The 16,767-nt window shown below is 37.9% G+C and overlaps 2 protein-coding genes across 4 annotated transcripts in view; both read left to right on the plus strand.

The window, feature by feature from the left end:
- Positions 1-295: 295 nt before the first annotated feature.
- mrpl3 (mitochondrial ribosomal protein L3) lies at positions 296-8,535 on the plus strand. The gene is made up of 10 exons (XM_077508066.1): positions 296-519; positions 775-956; positions 1,038-1,129; positions 1,963-2,061; positions 3,938-4,037; positions 4,114-4,174; positions 5,494-5,605; positions 6,437-6,514; positions 6,637-6,714; positions 8,324-8,535. Exons 1-10 carry the CDS (start codon positions 449-451, stop codon positions 8,471-8,473), a joined length of 1,023 nt encoding a protein of 340 aa, XP_077364192.1. The 5' UTR covers positions 296-448; the 3' UTR covers positions 8,474-8,535.
- Positions 8,536-8,654: 119 nt separating this feature from the next.
- Positions 8,655-16,767, plus strand: part of aste1b (asteroid structure-specific endonuclease 1b) — a 57,037-nt gene continuing 48,924 nt past the window's right edge. The window contains exons 1-2 of one of the 3 annotated variants that reach the window (XM_077508057.1): positions 8,655-9,317; positions 11,706-11,771. The gene's annotated coding sequence lies outside the window, so the exon portion shown is untranslated. Of the gene's footprint in view, positions 9,318-9,395; positions 9,461-11,705; positions 11,772-16,767 lie in introns of those variants that run through there. The other 2 variants (XM_077508059.1, XM_077508058.1) reach the window with 2 other exon arrangements.

Consider the following 16,767-nt stretch of genomic DNA (forward strand, 5'->3'; position numbering starts at 1 on the left):
GTGGAATTTTAAAATTACACCCATCATGTATGATAGCAAAAGTAGGGAAAAAAAATCACAACCATGCATGAAACCAACTGGTGTTTCCCCAACTTTATTGAGAATCGCAAACTAATTTAAATAACTTAAACAACTTTCCATTTTTTGGATTGAGCTGATTTATACTAGTTCTACCTAAAACCGGGGGGGGATAGTCTAAACGAGGAAAGGGTAATTTTATTGAATCTAATTTCTTTTTTTTTTTCTTCTTTTTTTTTTTTTTTTTTTTTAAACGATTTTTTTAGGAGGAACGTTTGTCAGGGAATCCGTGCACAGGGGAACTGTCTTCTCAGGCACCGGAAATGAGTGTGGGGGCATTTGGAGTAGGGCAACATTGGAGACATGTGAACGCATGTCAATAATACTTACGAGTTAAAATCTATATTTATATAGCAAGGAACATAACGAAATGGCGACGTGGGGTTGCAGACTTCTTCAGCGGGGAACCCGACTGCTTTCTCTCCGATCAACAACTGAAAGGTGACTAATGCTAACTTTAGCATCTTTTTTTGTTGGCTGCATTTCTTGCTACGATGTATTTCGTCAAACCCCTGTTGATTTCGTTTGGTTTCTTTTCACCTAGTGTTGACAGACATGTTTGGTTATCATGAACAAGATGATAATGCGGTGTCCAAAGGAAACCGAGACAGTTTAACTGCACTTTAGTCGGAAAAATGTATTCTGAGGGGGTAATGTTTTGAACCATCTTCAACCGTCTTATGCTTCCTTTTCCAGCTCCATTCAATCAATTCCTTGTGTCAGAACGTTGAAGACACCAACATGGTTTGAGGAGCACCTCACAGAAGAGAACCAGCAATATATGAAGAGGGAAACATACAAGGAATACAGCCAACAGATAGCAGATAAACTCAACCCGCTAAAAGACGAACCATGGCAGCGACATGAATGGACAGAAGGTGGGCGTCTTGATAAGAAGCCATTTTGCTTCCGATCATGTCATTTCTTCTATATTTTTTTTTTATTTGGGTTTGTTTTAGGGAGTCGAAGAGTTGGACTGGTGGCCGTGAAATTGGGGATGGCGCCTCTGTGGACAAAAACTGGAGAAAGACTTGTCGTCACTATGCTGCAGGTATAAACAGAATCTTATTTAGTACTTATACTTTTATTTACCTGTAGGTTTTCTTTTACAGTGTTAATAATAAATTGTTCTAAACAATCGCATGTATTTCACTTGCAATTGTTTGAGCTGACAACCGGGAAGAAAAATCTCCGTGATCAACAAACGCATTTGTGTTTGCCTTATGTCAAATTACCGGAGAATATTTGCAAGGGGTTCCATGAAAAGATTCAGAGCATTCTAAAAAAAAAAGAGCATCAGTTATGATTTCATATGTAGGGACTCCACACATACTCCATTTTAAAATGCGTCAACTGGCTTTTCCACATGATTTAAGTCCGTAAGTGTCAAACGAACTATCACATTAAACATTCATGTAACAGTGACATCACACCACTTGATCCGAGTCCACATATAATTCGATTATTAATTGGCCACGCCCCCTTAAACAAATTACCGCCCATTTGTGTATAGCTCGAACCTTTTTTTTTCCCCATGTAAAACAGTTTCCAAATGTCTGAACATGCTTTTGTTACGAACTATGGTAAATGATCCTGTGATGCAACTGTGCTTTTAATTTGAAGGCCAATCTTTACCAGTTACAGGATGTGTTATGTCATTGTCGCCTGAGTTTTGCCGAACAGTGTGAAATACGTCTTGAATGCATTAGTTATGGCTCTTACATCGGTGCTCGAGTAACAATTTTTATCATCATTATGACAGAACTGTAGGTTATTGGGGTTTTTTTTTTTGGGGGGGGGGGCATAGGTGATCCAGATACAGCGTTATAGGGACATCCCCTGTGTTGTATTATAAATGAATGATCCTTTCTTTTCCTTTTTCAGGTTCAGGACTGCAATGTAATACGGCACATTCCAAAAGAAGAATTTGACGGACGCACTGCAGCTCTTATTGTAGGAGGAAAAAATGCATCGCCATTCTACGTGAGAAACTTTTTTATTTATTTATTTTATTGTTATAAAAATGCATTACGAAGGTTTTTATCCTTTACGTTTTCCTCTGTCAATGTTTTATCACATCTTCCGGCATGAAACAGCAGGATGTGCACTGTCTCTGTGTATTGGGGTGTTCTTTATTCTATTTTTCATGATCATTTTTTTTACCTTCACAGATTGAGTTCCGTTGACTTCAATTTGATGACACATTGAAAGATGATCTCATTTTTACCCGCTAAGAAGTAACCGCTCATTCCGAGTCAATGCTAGCTCATTATATCCCGTGATGGACGCAGCATGAATGTCTTTTCGGCCTTGATTGAACGGCGGAATAATAACTTTGCTCGGCCGTAATGCACTCAGCCAGCACATGGTTCCTCTATTTTTTATTTATTTTTCTTCTTCTTTAGTTCTGGCCACATATGAGCGTGACGGAATCATATCAGTGCTTTATGGAAATATAACTAGATTATAGCATTGAGCTCCTATTGGGACTTACCCTGTAATTTTTATGACTGCGCTAGCACAGTCAGGAAATTAGTCACCCCCTCACCGTGCCTGTGGGTGTCCATGTCTGTTGTGTGGTGGGGTGTTCACTCGTGTTTTTTTTTTTTTTGAGATAGCGATACCACTAGTACTTTTGATAGCTTAAAAAAATGACAGATAATAAAAAAAAAACAGACCTATACTATATATGCCAATATAGCAATTTTCCTAAAAATTGCATGAAATTAATACCAATTTTCGATTCTTCTAATTTCTAGAGTCCTACATCTTAGGGCTGCTTGATTATGAAGAAAGTATTCATCATGATTAATTTGATAATAATTGCAATCATAATGAGGCCAATCTTTTTTTTTTTTTTTTTTTTGGTACAAAAGAAGAACATATTTTGAACATGTAAAAAAAATATCAAGACAAATAAATTTATTTGAAACAGTATAATTATGCAAGTTCCTTTTGGGCCAAACAAGATTGATTAACTCTTTGACCGCCAAAAACGGTTACTAACGGTTATGTGTGAAAAACAAGTTATTTTAATAGAATTCAATCGCAACCTTCTTCTGTACTCACTTTTAAGTGTGTACGCCATGGATGCATGGCACCACACTGCCCCCAAGAGGCCAAAACGCACAGGAGCAGTCAAGTTATCTTGATTTATATTGCACTTTCAAACAGCCTTAGCTGTCAGTATTTGTATTATATATATTTTTAATAACTAATCGGCAGATTAATCAGTAATCGGAATATTTTTCTGCCAAAAATCGGTCTCAAAAAGTACATATCGGTCGGGCCCCGTGTGCCTGTGCGTTTCATTCCAGCCGGACGGTGACGTTGACGATCCTAATAAACTTGAAGGTGACTCACACCCACTTATCGGAGCGACAGCAAGCGCTCGAGCGACGGCAATTTATTGACCTCGGCGCGTACTGTCTCCAAGGAAAGACGTTTCAAGTTGTCGTCGGTCCTCCGCGGATGCCTTGCAGTTTGGCGTCTTCTCGTCCAACTGCTTTTGAATTCTTTTCACGCTTAAGTCGCAGGCCGAGATTGTCGGAGTGAAGCGTAGTTGGCAGGCCGATTCTCCGGCAACAGAAGGGGAGAGAGCTTTTTTGGAGTGACTGGTGGGGCCGAGTAGAACGCGAGCAAATGTCAGACGCGTTGCCAAGTGTGTCTGTGCTCGCGTGCGCGCACGCGTTTGGCTCCCGCACGGTCCTAACAGGGGCCCGCTGTCAGATTGAAAATGCCAGCATCTGACTGCGGCGGCTTCACTGCTGGTTCTTCTTCATTGCTTTATCCCTCCCCTTCGCTCCTCACTGTCTTAACATTCACTTTTGATGTGCTTTTCTATCCACCTGACTGACAGAGATCCGAAAAGCGAGTGGAGATGTTCATGAATGCCGGAGTGCCTCCAAAACAGAAAATCTCAATTTTTAAAGTCTCGGACAACGCGCTCATTAAACCTGGTATGCACGTGTTCAATTTCTTACTGGCTTGCCAGTATTAATTGCAATACAAGTGTGTTTGTGTGTGTGTGGCCAGGCACTCCTCTGTATGCTGCACATTTCCGCCCAGGCCAATATGTGGACGTCACAGCCAAATCGTAAGTTCTGCTCTTCCTTCATGAACTTTTGTCATGTCTGCTGGGAAGTCACATACTGTGTTAGCACACTGCATTTCGGAATACTTTATTTATTTATTTATTTAATTTTTTGCAGTGTTCGGATAAGTTCAGTGCTTAAGCTTTAGTCCATGTTTACATATTTTTTTTTAATGAAACATATAAAAAAGGCTTCAAGCTGTTTATATGAAAATGGAAACTACACTTCATCTATTTGAATCAACTACATATGTTGGCCTTTCATCAACTAGCTTGAGCTAACACTAAATAGCAACTATATTGCAGCACTATATCCCTTTTGAAAGTGAAGTCAAGCAAAAAAAATTCTTTACAATGTTATGTATTATGTTATGCTATGTTACTATTGTGTTTGTGGAATATGAGTTTAGCAGCAAAATCCACCTGTTTTTAATCTATCTTGGGGGCAGCCACTTTGCTACTTGCCGACTGAAAATGACATCACAGTTGCTCAGGTTACAAACAATCATGGCTCAGTTTCAGAAAACAGGTGAGCCTATTATTATTATTATTATTATTATTATTATTATTATTATTATTAATTCAATCTCTAATTCAACTCATTCACTCCCAGCACAATTTTTCGCTGTTTTACTGGATTTTGACTGATTTTGCAAGGCCCACAGAATATTGTGTCCTATTGCTATCAGAACATGGAACCTACCAAAAGAAAGATTCGAGTCTCTTCTTTCGTCAGGAAAAAAAAAAAGTATATTTCTGTCTGTTTCCGTTTTGCGGCAATTCACATTAGAATATAGCTAACTTTCATCGATATTCACATTCCTGGTGAAAAGACTGGACAAAAAGAGCTTGTTGCAACATGGCTCTGGTTGATCTCATACTCTGCTGCCACCTGCTGACCGGTTTTGTAATAACTCGAGGCTGCATCAAAGCCTTCTATATGCTCTAGCATTAAAAAAACAACAACATAAATACGTCTTTGGGAGCATGGTAATATTTCAAATCGAATGTATTTATACGTTTTTGGGAGCAAATGAGTTAACGATGTCATTGCTTTGTTTTTATAAAGTACAATATTATGGAGGGCTACATTTCAATGTTTGTCTTTTGGTGTGATGGCTCCATTCCTTTCAATGTGACATGCTACTACTAATGAAACTCTGTCTGAACATTCATTTCCGTTACCAATATGTATTTTAAAATCAACTACTAATTTATTAGTTGGGCATTACCGAGACCCTTTTTGGTGAAAACTTCCGACTTCACTGTTGTGTGTAATGCAGCAGTGTGTGTGCTGTGTGTGTGTGTGTGCGTGTGTGTAGTATTGGTAAAGGCTTTCAGGGTGTGATGAAGCGTTGGGGATTCAAAGGTCAGCCAGCCAGCCACGGACAAACCAAAACACATCGCAGACCTGGAGCTTCCGGACCCGGAGGAGTAAGACGCGCACCCACCATTCACTGCCTTTAATTATATATATATTATTTTTATGTGGGGATAATGGGGGAGAATTTGATTATGCTCCACTGTAAATGTCAAACTTGGAAACAACTTTACTAATGCACAACCACCGGTAGATGACATCATTGCCCCATTTTATATGAAATAAACACAGTTTCAGAGTCCATGGGAGAAATGGCTGCATTTTGACAAAGCTCCATTTTTCTACTGTCAATTATAAAAGAACGGGACGAGGCAAAAAGTAAGCAGTCTGTGCTGTCATTTGGTAGATTCGGTTTATATATAATTATTGAACGTAATAGCGCGTGGGTATTAGGGGTGGGCCATATGGTAAAAATGTCATATCACAATTCTTTAAAAATAAATTTACGACCTCGATTTTATCACGATTTTTTTTTTTTTTATATATACATATTTTTAGACTAATCTTCACATTTCTGAACATTTGGTAAATTTATAAAAACATATCTACAATGTATATAAAACCCTAAAAGAAAACAAAAAAAACAGGCATCTTAAGCCAACTAAGCTTTCTGAACAGGTTTCCAATTGAAATACTGTTAATTATAGCAGCTGTGGTCGATATTCTCCCAGACTACAGGAGGCAGTAAAGAGTGCCCACAGTGTATGAGCAGCACTAGTTAACACCACAATAGAAGTTGAACATGTTTTTTCCTCAATAAACTAATATCGTCATATCGCCCACCCCTAGTGGGTATTGAAAATTTTGAAATTTTCTAAAATGGCTGGCAGTGAACGAGTTAAAATGAACATTTGGGCTCATATAATCCGTTAATATGCTCTCAGGATCCAGCCAAAGTTTTTAAAGGGAAGAAGATGCCGGGAAGAATGGGCAACACCTACATCACGGCTCATGGATTGAAGGTGAACACGCACACCCACATAAATATAACTAATATATATCTTTGACCTTGAGCGTCCGTGATGGCAATTCCGGCGCAATCATTTTCTCATTTGTCCGCCCTCCCTGTGGCACTCGCTTCCAGATCTGGAGAGTCAATACCAAGCACAATGTCCTGTACGTTCACGGCTCCGTGCCTGGCCACAGGAATTGCTTACTGAAGGTAAAAAAATAAAATAAAATAATCATGCACGCACGCACGTCTTTAAAAGTGAACTTTGAAAGCAGTGGGCGACCCACGCACGGTTGCGAGATGGGTGACCTTGCACCTGTAAAGGAGCAGCTCACCTGTGAGGCACTGTCATCCATCCTCATTGACATGGTGCTGTATCAGCATTGTGCATGTGTGTGTGTAGGCGAGGTGTGTGTGTGGGGGGGCGCAGCTTAATGATCTTAGTGATATCCACACCATCCATCTCCATACTCGGCAGGCTGGGCTCATCACGCTTGTGCGTGCACAGCCTATTATTTGTTTTGCAGACGAGCGATAATGAATACAAATGCGCTTAGCTTTTCACCTCGCTCAGCCTTGTAAAGCGCAAACGCACGCACGCACGCACGCACCTCCACCTGGACTCACTTCAGATTACATTATCCCAAAGGGTACACGTGCAGTTTAATAACATTTGTGATTGAATCTTTTGTTATTCTCTTGGGTCCTCGTGTCTCATGCGTGTGGTTTTAAAATGAAAATGACACCTTTTAAAAAGCACTTTTTTTTTTTCCTGTGTCCCCTGTGTCCTGTGTGTTTTTATTATTATTTTTTTATTTATTTTTTTATTTTTTTTGAAACACTGTACAGTGAACTCCCATTTATCACAACGGATACGTTACACACCCATCTACGAAAAATACAAATCTGAGACAACACAAATGCATTTATTCCTTTAACACACTAAATTTATTAAATCACATGGGTACTTATTACTTCCTATTGTCACCACCACACTGTCAAGAAATTGGAAACATATGTTTAACATCATTTTGAGGAAGACGTTGCGCTGCCCATTGAGAGAAAAAAGCCCCGTAATAAACAAATTTACATTTTTGGCAGCATTCATTAGGATTTTTAGAATACATCATTAAACGTTTTGGGCGGTCAAAGAGTTAAAAAGCAAATTAACACACACAGCCTCTTTTGCAGCAGTTTTAAAAAAAATGATTAACACCCTTCACACCATTAAAGAAGCCTGGAAATGACAAATTAAAACGGGTATACACACAGATAAGGCAAATTGTGTACAAGATGCGACCACCCGGCTTAATGATGTTACACACCTGCTTGCATCACTGAGCAAAGGATCATAGAGCGCCATCTTCATTATTTTGCATGTGGCAACACAAGCCATGTTGCATACAGTATGTCAAATGTCAATTTTGCTGTCAATATATACATGTGGACAAGATTTTGTAAATCTGTTACTGAAAGGGAAAAGCCACAGTAGTCAAAGAAATAGCATGGGTGACAAAAGTGAAAATACATTTAAAAAATTCATGAAAATCAGTCTGGTTCAACAGGACAAAAAAAAAAAAATCATGCAACCGGTCTGGACAAAAAAAAAAAAAAAAAATTCAGCCGGCCCATTTTAATGTTGACAAGTAGTCACTGTGCTGTTTGCTGACGTGTACCACACTGAACATGGACCAGAGGATGCAAAGGAGAGAGTTGTCGCAGGAGATGATAAAAAGAAAAACAAACTATTCGGAAATGAAAAGATCCCTTATAACTAAATATGTATCATGATTTATGACCTGTGTGCGATTTGTTCCAGGTGACGGATAGCACTCTGCCAACCAGGTTGGCCACTTTGCACAACCCTCCCTTCCCCACCTTCTTCATGGAAGAGGAAGGCGACCTCGCTGAAGACCTCTACGACGACGACATGTTCATTCACTCGGAAGCGTCATTATCACTCACCTGACTCCACGTTCGCACAGCCCATCATGTTATTGTGAACCTTCCATAAAGTGTAACTCAGTTAAACCCTCTTGAGTTTCTCTCTCGTGAAACCATGGCAACAAGAAGTGATGTCAGTATAGAGGATCCCCAAGCAGAGAGAGAGAATGAAAGAATAATAGTGAAGGTGCCAGCATAGACGAATTGGGTGGGGGCGGGATTGTTTGCTCTCTTTCACAGAGTAACTCAACCACAGGCAGGGGTGGGGAAAAATGATATGACTGGTTATAAGCCATGGAAGTCAGCACAAAGGCGTTCTAAACAGGAAGGACAAAGGGCAAAGGTGAGCCAGGGGAAGGGCGGAGGCTGACAAAGGTTTGACATTTGTGCTTAAGAGGATAAACGAGGACATTAATAAATGTTGCAGCAGGAGGCGACCGGTGCTTAAGTGCGCCTGCGTGTTTGTGTTCAGCAGTATTTAAATGAGCAAACGTCCTGCTGCGACCCTGCTACTTCCTCCCTTCCTCCGTGGGGACCCTTCAAATGAGAACCGTAACCTCCAAATTATGCGTAAACGCTTGTATTCTATTCGTGGCCAACTTTCAATATTATTCATCACTGAAAGTATACCTCAAAACCATGGCGGACATGTTAGGGAGATGCTGAACTATAGTTGGCTAGCATTTAGCTTATGGCTCAACAAGGCAGCAGGTGCCACTTTGACATGCTAATGATATCATTTGAACGTCCTGTTAGGTGCGCCACATAATCAGGCTCGTGTTGCGCTGTCCAGAACAAGACTTGAGGGCAGGTGTCACTGAGAGATAATCAACGAACGTCCTATTTCATCCCAAACATGTTTGACAGAGGTGAGGTCGCAAGTTTGTTCACCGTAACCTTACCTTTTATTTATTTATTTATTTATTTATTTATTTATTTATTTATTTATTTATTTATTTATTTATTTATTTATAACACCAGGAACAGTCAACAGAAAATCGGAGCCAAAATTGTAAGACATACATTCATCCTAAATGTCTAGACTTAAGATTCAGGGTGAAATGAAGTCCGCCATTCCAACTTTTTTATTGATTAATCCATTGATTAAGAGGCGTGGCTCCCAATTGATTTGCCGACTTTAGTGTATAGAATCTAAATTGATTTATGTGTTTGTTTGTTTTTCAATGATGAAATGCGTAAAATAAACAAGGAGCTTTAAATTGGATTAAGTGCTTGAACGGGCTTGGCATTAAACTAAAGTTCATTCACGAAAACAGCTTACTGAACAGTTTGCTTGCATGGAGAAATAAAATACTACTACTACTTTGTGTGTACATTTTAATTAGTTTGGATTTATTCTCCCTCAGCAATTAAAAATAGGTATAATTTACAGGACTGTCTCAGAAAATTAGAATATTGTGATAAAGTCAATTATTTTCTGTAATGCAATTAAATAAGCAAAAATGTCATACATTCTGGATTCATTACAAATCAACTGAAATATTGCAAGCCTTTGATTATTTTAATATGGATGATTATGGCTTAAACAAAACTCAAATATCCTATCTCAAAATATTAAAATATTTTATATTGCAGACCAAGTAAAAAAAAAAAAAAAGCCATAATCAGGAAGATTAAAACAATCAAAGGCTTGCAATATTTCAATTGATTTGTAATGAATCCCAAATGTATGGCATTTTTGCTTATTTAATTGCATTGCAGAAAATAATGGACTATCACAATATTCTAATTTTCTGAGACAGTCCTGTATATTCTTTATCTTTTGAGAAAGACGATATGTATTACTGCAGTTGACTTGTCAGTTACAGTAGATGGGAAACTCCTCTTTGTTCGTGTCTGCATGACTGCACTGTAAAAAAAAAAAAAAAAAGGGAGGTGATATTTACATGGGGAAAAGAAAACTTTACGGGTTTTTTTTCCAAATAAATATTGCTCCCTATTTTTTTTTCAAGATCAAGACCAGCACACCAAAAGAGCCACAATAAATTAAAAAAATGATGCAGAAATTGTTCAGATCTTTGACATTCTATTTAATTTTTATTTTTTGTTTTTTTCTTGGACATTTTTTTTTGTTTTTTTTTTTGGGGGAAGGCTGTAACAGATTGGCATCCCCCATTCATTTCAATGGGGAATGTTAATTTCAGTTGGGACTGTTTTGGGTTACAAGTGTGGTCACACAACAAATTAAACTTGTATCTGAAAGCACCACTGTACTCGGAAAATGAAAACTCTGAGTAGTGTATATGTTTTTTTGTTTTGTTTTTTCTTCTTCAGGGTTTTTCCTGTGTACAAAGTTCAGAGGCGGCCACCTCCACCTAATTTGTTTGCCACCTAATATATGCTAGTGAAAAAAAAATGTCATGTCATGAAAGTTTTACAAGGACAAAAAAAGTAGGGGTATTTAAAAAAAAAAAAGATTTTGCTGCAAAAGAATCATCATTCACACTATAATAATGATAATTAAATCTTCCATCTCAAATTGTCTCTCACTACACCTTGAATGAAACTTTCCACTAACCCCCTCCCACTCATTTCCCTGTCGATCAAAGTGTCACATCCCCGAATGCCTTGTAATTTTGTTAAGTACTTTTTGGGCTAAATGTAGACATTTTGGAGGCAAATTGCTTGGACGTCGGAGTGAGTGTCTTTTGGATTTTGAGAACAGTGTGACGTGATGGATCTGGCCTTCGCTTCTGCTGGCTCAACAAGCGAGCGATCTGATTTCCATTAGTAATGAGCTCTCGCGAAGACGAGCACGCTAAGCAAGCAAACTGGTCAGCACTTGCGCGGCTATTTGATGGACCGGCGCGCGCGCACACACAAGGCTCAGTGTATGTGTGTATGTAATATGAATTATTGAGTGTGTTATTTGAGGGACAGCTGGCTCTCGAGCACATGAAACTCCCTCATTCAGACATGCGGTTGCAGTTGAGCTGCGAGAGAATATTCAAATGAAGGAATTGTTCATGCAATTTCACACTGACTTGTAAACAGTCAGCTAGGATTTAGCATGTTTGCGTGAGCTCTTCTACACTTCGTTTGAATGTTATTAATTATACAGCTGCTTATGGATTGATGAATTATGTCTGGATATAATTTTTCTTTTCATCGGTGATTTGCTGTTCTTAAAATGAAAGCAACTTATTTTTTTGTCACGGCCCACATTTCTGACTGAAAATCCATTAACAGACTTTTATTTTGGAACTATTCTTACTTTGTATTGTTTTTGTTCTCAGTTGCCACGACATTGCTTTGGCGCCATCTCTTGACGTCCTTGTGTCAAGGATCCACGTTGAAGTGAGGTGAGTAGTTTTTATTTTGATAAAATTGGTTTGTAACCCCTGTGGCGAAAAGCAAAAATACGCAACTATTTGACACGCCCCCCCTAAAAGGAAATTGCAATTGCATATAGGTGTCAAATATGGCAGAAAAGTACTTCAAATGGAGGTGACAATCAAGCATCAACTCCATGCATCTAGCATGTACGCAGTTATGAACCCATGTTACATAAAAGGTCGAACCGCATAAACTGACGCGACATCACACATGGACAAACAAATATGCATACGGAATTACAATCATGCAACTTTACATTGGCTTTCTTTAGGCAACGCAGACAAATTGGAGCTTAAATAAATGAAAAATTAACCATGAATTCACTTCGTTAACGTCCCCAAATTCTACCAAACGAGAGATCACGTAAACATAAGTCAGTAAGTCATCAATCAAATTAATAATGCAAATAAATGTGTGGCTTTATCACTTCAATATTTTATGATTTCAGAAACAATCATATGAAAAAAAAATAGACTGCACTTGTGAAATGCTGTGTTTATCTAGACATATATTCATAAAGAAATCAAATATCTAAAGCTGCTGGACTGTGATAATCCACATGGTATTAATCAACAAGTGATCAACAAACTATTGGATCGAATCTTCTGTCATGAACTACATGCGATCAAATCACTGGTGAAGATGAACTGATTGAACTCTCAATAATCCATTTGCCTGAATCAAATGTCTCCGAATGTAATCAACTGGATAACTAACTTCATGGACTTGATGAACTAGTGAAATTTTATCATCTCTGCTGATTTCTAACTATTACTGCTTGATTTTATGCGTCCTAGTATAGTATGGGGGCGGGAATTTACAAGCTTTATGCTTCTTCCTGCCATCCCTTTTTCTTTTCGGTCACTATATGTCATAATTTTATGAGGAAATGTCTGATTGTCACAATGCTGTGCGAAAGGAAAAATGAACAAACAAATCAGATCAAATATACAAAAATATATATATTAAAAAACAAATACAATGTACCGACTGCAAGCAACATTAGGGCTGGGTTTAAAAAAAAAAATCGATATCAAATCAATTTTATTTTTCAAGCCTGATATCGATTCATAGAATCCTGTAGCGTTTGTTTTAGTATCTCTTTTTCCCATAAATTCAGAAGAAAATAGAATTTGAAAGCCAATTTTTCTTTATCTAATTTTATTTTTATTTTTTTTTATTTACTGTTAATTTCAAAGGATTTTCTTTCATTTATGAAATACCTGATCGATAGCACTTTAAGACAATTCAGAATCTTTAATTTATATTTACAGTTATTGAATTAGAATTATGGAAATACTTTCGTCTCATTCTTGCTGATATGTGTTGCTTTCATTAATGAGCTAAATAATTTAAGCAGTTACTACTGCCTCCACAAAATTTAATTTGGAATTTGTTCGTGGCATTTTTATCATGCCTTTAATATTTAAGAGGAATTGATGTTCCATAATTAATCAACAACAAACTTTTTTTTCTCCTTTTTTTTTTTTAAACATAGAAGGTCAAAACATCCCAAATGAAAATTAAATTGCACTAAAAAAAAAAAACTACCCACTAGAGGGTGCTAGAACTGCACAAATGGAAATCAACTTAACTTTTTTTTTTTTTTAACAGCTGTGTTCTTTTTAAATATTGTGAACATGACGACGACGATATTGTGGCAGTTTTAATATCACAATATCGTGATTATTGCCCTTATCGTTACATCCCTAGATGAGAAGGGATTTGGTGGTGGTGGTGGTGGTGGTGGGGGGGGGCAGGAACTGTCCCCCGGGCTTTGAGTGTGACACCTGTGCTAAAATATCACCACACGCCTTCAAGCTTGACTCCCTGTAGTCTTGCTGCGCGCGGCCCCGTCCGCGCGTGCACATCTGTGTCCCTCGGGCGTGTGGGCGCCTTTTGTAAAATTCGGCCTCCTTCCTTCTCCGCAGCACCGCTGGGTGAGACTCGGCGGGTGTTCCTACAACCTGCCTTCTTTACGTGCGCGCGCGCAGTACTCGTGACCTTACAGCAAGCACCCTCTCTCCCACTTTGTTATCCCACTTGCTCCCACCGTAATCAGACGTTAGGACTTATGAGTTATCTCCATGGCAACGCGGCAAGAAGCTCTTCCTTTTTTTTTTTTTTTTTTTTTTTTTTTTTTTTTTTTTTTTTTTTTACTCCTTCGCCTCGTCTCCGTGCGCACTTTTGTCTGGAGGCTAATTGAGGAGATTGTTCAAGCAAGGTCACACATGCTTTCCCCACTTACAGTAAAGGTGTCTCCTTACTCCGGTTCGGATGTGCTGGGCTGTAAAGGCAACTTCGCCGTTGTCGGATATCAAATAACATCCATCCATTAAGCCAGTGCTTCACAATTGTTTTCTGTAATGCCCCCCCAGGAAGAAGAAAACATCCCCCCCCCCCCGCGACTATAAATAGTAAGGATGTAACGATATCCAAACATCACGATACGATATTATCACGATATGAAGGTCACGATACGATAATTATCACGATATTGTGGGGGCGTTGGCGATATTAAAAAAAGATCACAATGTTGTAAAAAAAAAGAGCTCATACTAAAAAAAAAAGCACAATTTTGTGCTTTTGTACATAACAGTAATGCATATAAACCACCTACAATCTCTCATAACAATATTGAGGCACGTACTTGCTAATACAAGCACGCATTGATCGCTTCACGAGCAAATTAGGTTCCCCTTCATCTGACAATTTGCATAGATTTTAAACATAGAAAGCCAAAACATCCCTAATGAAAATTAAATTGCCCTAATAAAATAACCACTAGAGGGTGCTAGAACCGCACAAATGGAAATCAACCTGACTTTTTTTTTTTTTTTTTTTTTTTTTTTTAGCAAATGTGTTCCTTTTAAATATTGTGAACATGACAACGACGATATTGTGGCAGTTTTAATATCGCGATATCACGATATTGCCCTTATCGTGACATCCCTAATAAATAGTATCATTTCTATAAAATTGGTATAAGCACACCTCTGCATAACACCGTATCCGTATTAACGTATAAGAGAATGAAAAAAGAAAGAAATATGGACCAACTTACAACAAAGAATAGCTTTATTAACTGTAACAGAAAAGATTTAAAGTGCATCTGAAATTCAAAAATAAAATGAAATCCTTAATTAAACTATAAAAAAAATGTAATTAACCATTTCAAACCATATGTTACAGGAAAAATAAAATTACATAAAATCAATAAATAATGTGTTCAAACTGATCACCAACATTAACTCAGGAGCACAATATTAAAAAAAAACAAAAAACTTTAACCTGCAAAACAAAAATATATAAAATAATTTGTGAATTTTTTTTTTTTTTTTTTGCTGTGTGCAAAGCGCACATGCTCAGTTGCAAACAAAACCCCTACACCACCCCGAGCGAATGCTCCCTGCGCACACTCTGCCAATAATGAGTGCCACTGCCCCCTAATGTAGTGGAGGTGCAATTGCACTTTATTCTAGGACAGTAAAAAAAAATAAAAAAAAAATAAAAAAGCATGTTCCCCAAGGTCAAACGCCCTTGATGGAGCCTCGCGCCCCCCTGGGATGGGGGGGCCCGCCCCACTATTTGAGAAGCACTGCATTAAGCCAACTATATAACCTTTCAGTAAATTTGTAGGGGGTGGGCTTAAATGAGCCGTGTTGTGATTAGCGAGGGAAATGTCAGTGGTTTTTCAGCCGGAAATCTTCACCGCAAGAATGTAACCGCGGGGTACGGACTAAAATCAATACTGGAAAGCGAGCGAGGAGAAGAGAGGAAGACGGAAAGGGAGCGATGAAGGCATCAGAAAGGAAGGACGTTCTCAGAGTCAACTCGCGTTTCCTCCGCGTGACCTTTCGCACTCAGTTGAGTGTGGGACAAAAAGAATTAGGACGTCATCAATTATTGAACGGGCCAGGCGCGCAAGCTAGGTTCAAATTTTCAGCCAACCACCATGACAAATCATTGATTCATTTGGAGAAAGCACGCAAAAAAATGTTCATTATGGTGTGGTTGGGTGAGCAAGAAGTTTTGGTACCTCAAACTCATCAAACATCTTCGGGGTGAACTGCAACTTTTGTAGTGTAATTTGCCTTTCGTATACATTGTACTGTACTTGACACATTGCAGTATTTTTTTGTGAAGAGATTTTGAGTAATTGTTGCCACAATAATACATACAATGAATAGGGCTGGGTATCGATTCAGATTTCCAAAACCGATTCGATTCAGTAGGGCCCGATTCGATTCGTTAGTCGATGCTAACTTACCATAAGCATTTGCTAACTTTCTGTTTGTGCTAGGCTAGCAATGTTTTAAAGCCGAAGTGTGTTTTGTATTTAAATATACAGTGGATGTAACAATTTCCTATCGTGTATTTATTAGTTTTACAGTTAACTCCAACTGTGGTGTCATTAAACATCTTAGTTATCTTGCATAATTGCATTTTGTGACACTTCAGTGCATTATTCTCACATTTTAAATAAATAAATAAATATGCCTTTGGGACACTTTTAAAATAGAACGTATTTATACGTTTTTGGGAGCAAAAGAGTTAAGGAGTGGTCCATTAAAAAAAAAAAAAAAAATTGTGGCATTAAATGAACTTTAAATGAACTCAAAATTAACACAGTCACAGCCCCAATTCACACTTTCCCACATTATTATACCAGTGTCTTTATTTTGTTTATTTAGCGCATTTATTTTATTATTCTCTGAGTCTATTTTTATTTTTTTACTATTTTTATTTAGCTGTTTAACTTTGGTCTTGTTTTTTTTGTTTTTTTGTTTTTTTGTGTTTTTTTAACATATGGTAGATAGACTTTTCACTGAAGCTTTGACAGTTATTTGATAGGACTAATAGACAAGTAAAACCACAGACAATATCTTCAGTGGATATTGAACATGATCAGATGAAATACATATTTTTATTAGTAGTATTTTGAAGTAACTTTTTTTGTTT

This window comes from Festucalex cinctus, chromosome 19 (assembly GCF_051991245.1).
Source record: "Festucalex cinctus isolate MCC-2025b chromosome 19, RoL_Fcin_1.0, whole genome shotgun sequence".
Taxonomy (NCBI): domain Eukaryota; kingdom Metazoa; phylum Chordata; class Actinopteri; order Syngnathiformes; family Syngnathidae; genus Festucalex; species Festucalex cinctus.

What these genes read in the sequence shown, in the direction of transcription:
- mrpl3 (XM_077508066.1), top strand. Translation starts at nt 449, where the DNA reads ATGGCGACGTGGGGTTGCAGACTTCTTCAGCGGGGAACCCGACTGCTT. An exon ending in AAAATGCATCGCCATTCTAC is followed by an intron (nt 2,062 to 3,937) that starts GTGAGAAACTTT and finishes CCTGACTGACAG; the next exon opens with AGATCCGAAAAGCGAGTGGA. An exon ending in GTGGACGTCACAGCCAAATC is followed by an intron (nt 4,175 to 5,493) that starts GTAAGTTCTGCT and finishes GCGTGTGTGTAG; the next exon opens with TATTGGTAAAGGCTTTCAGG.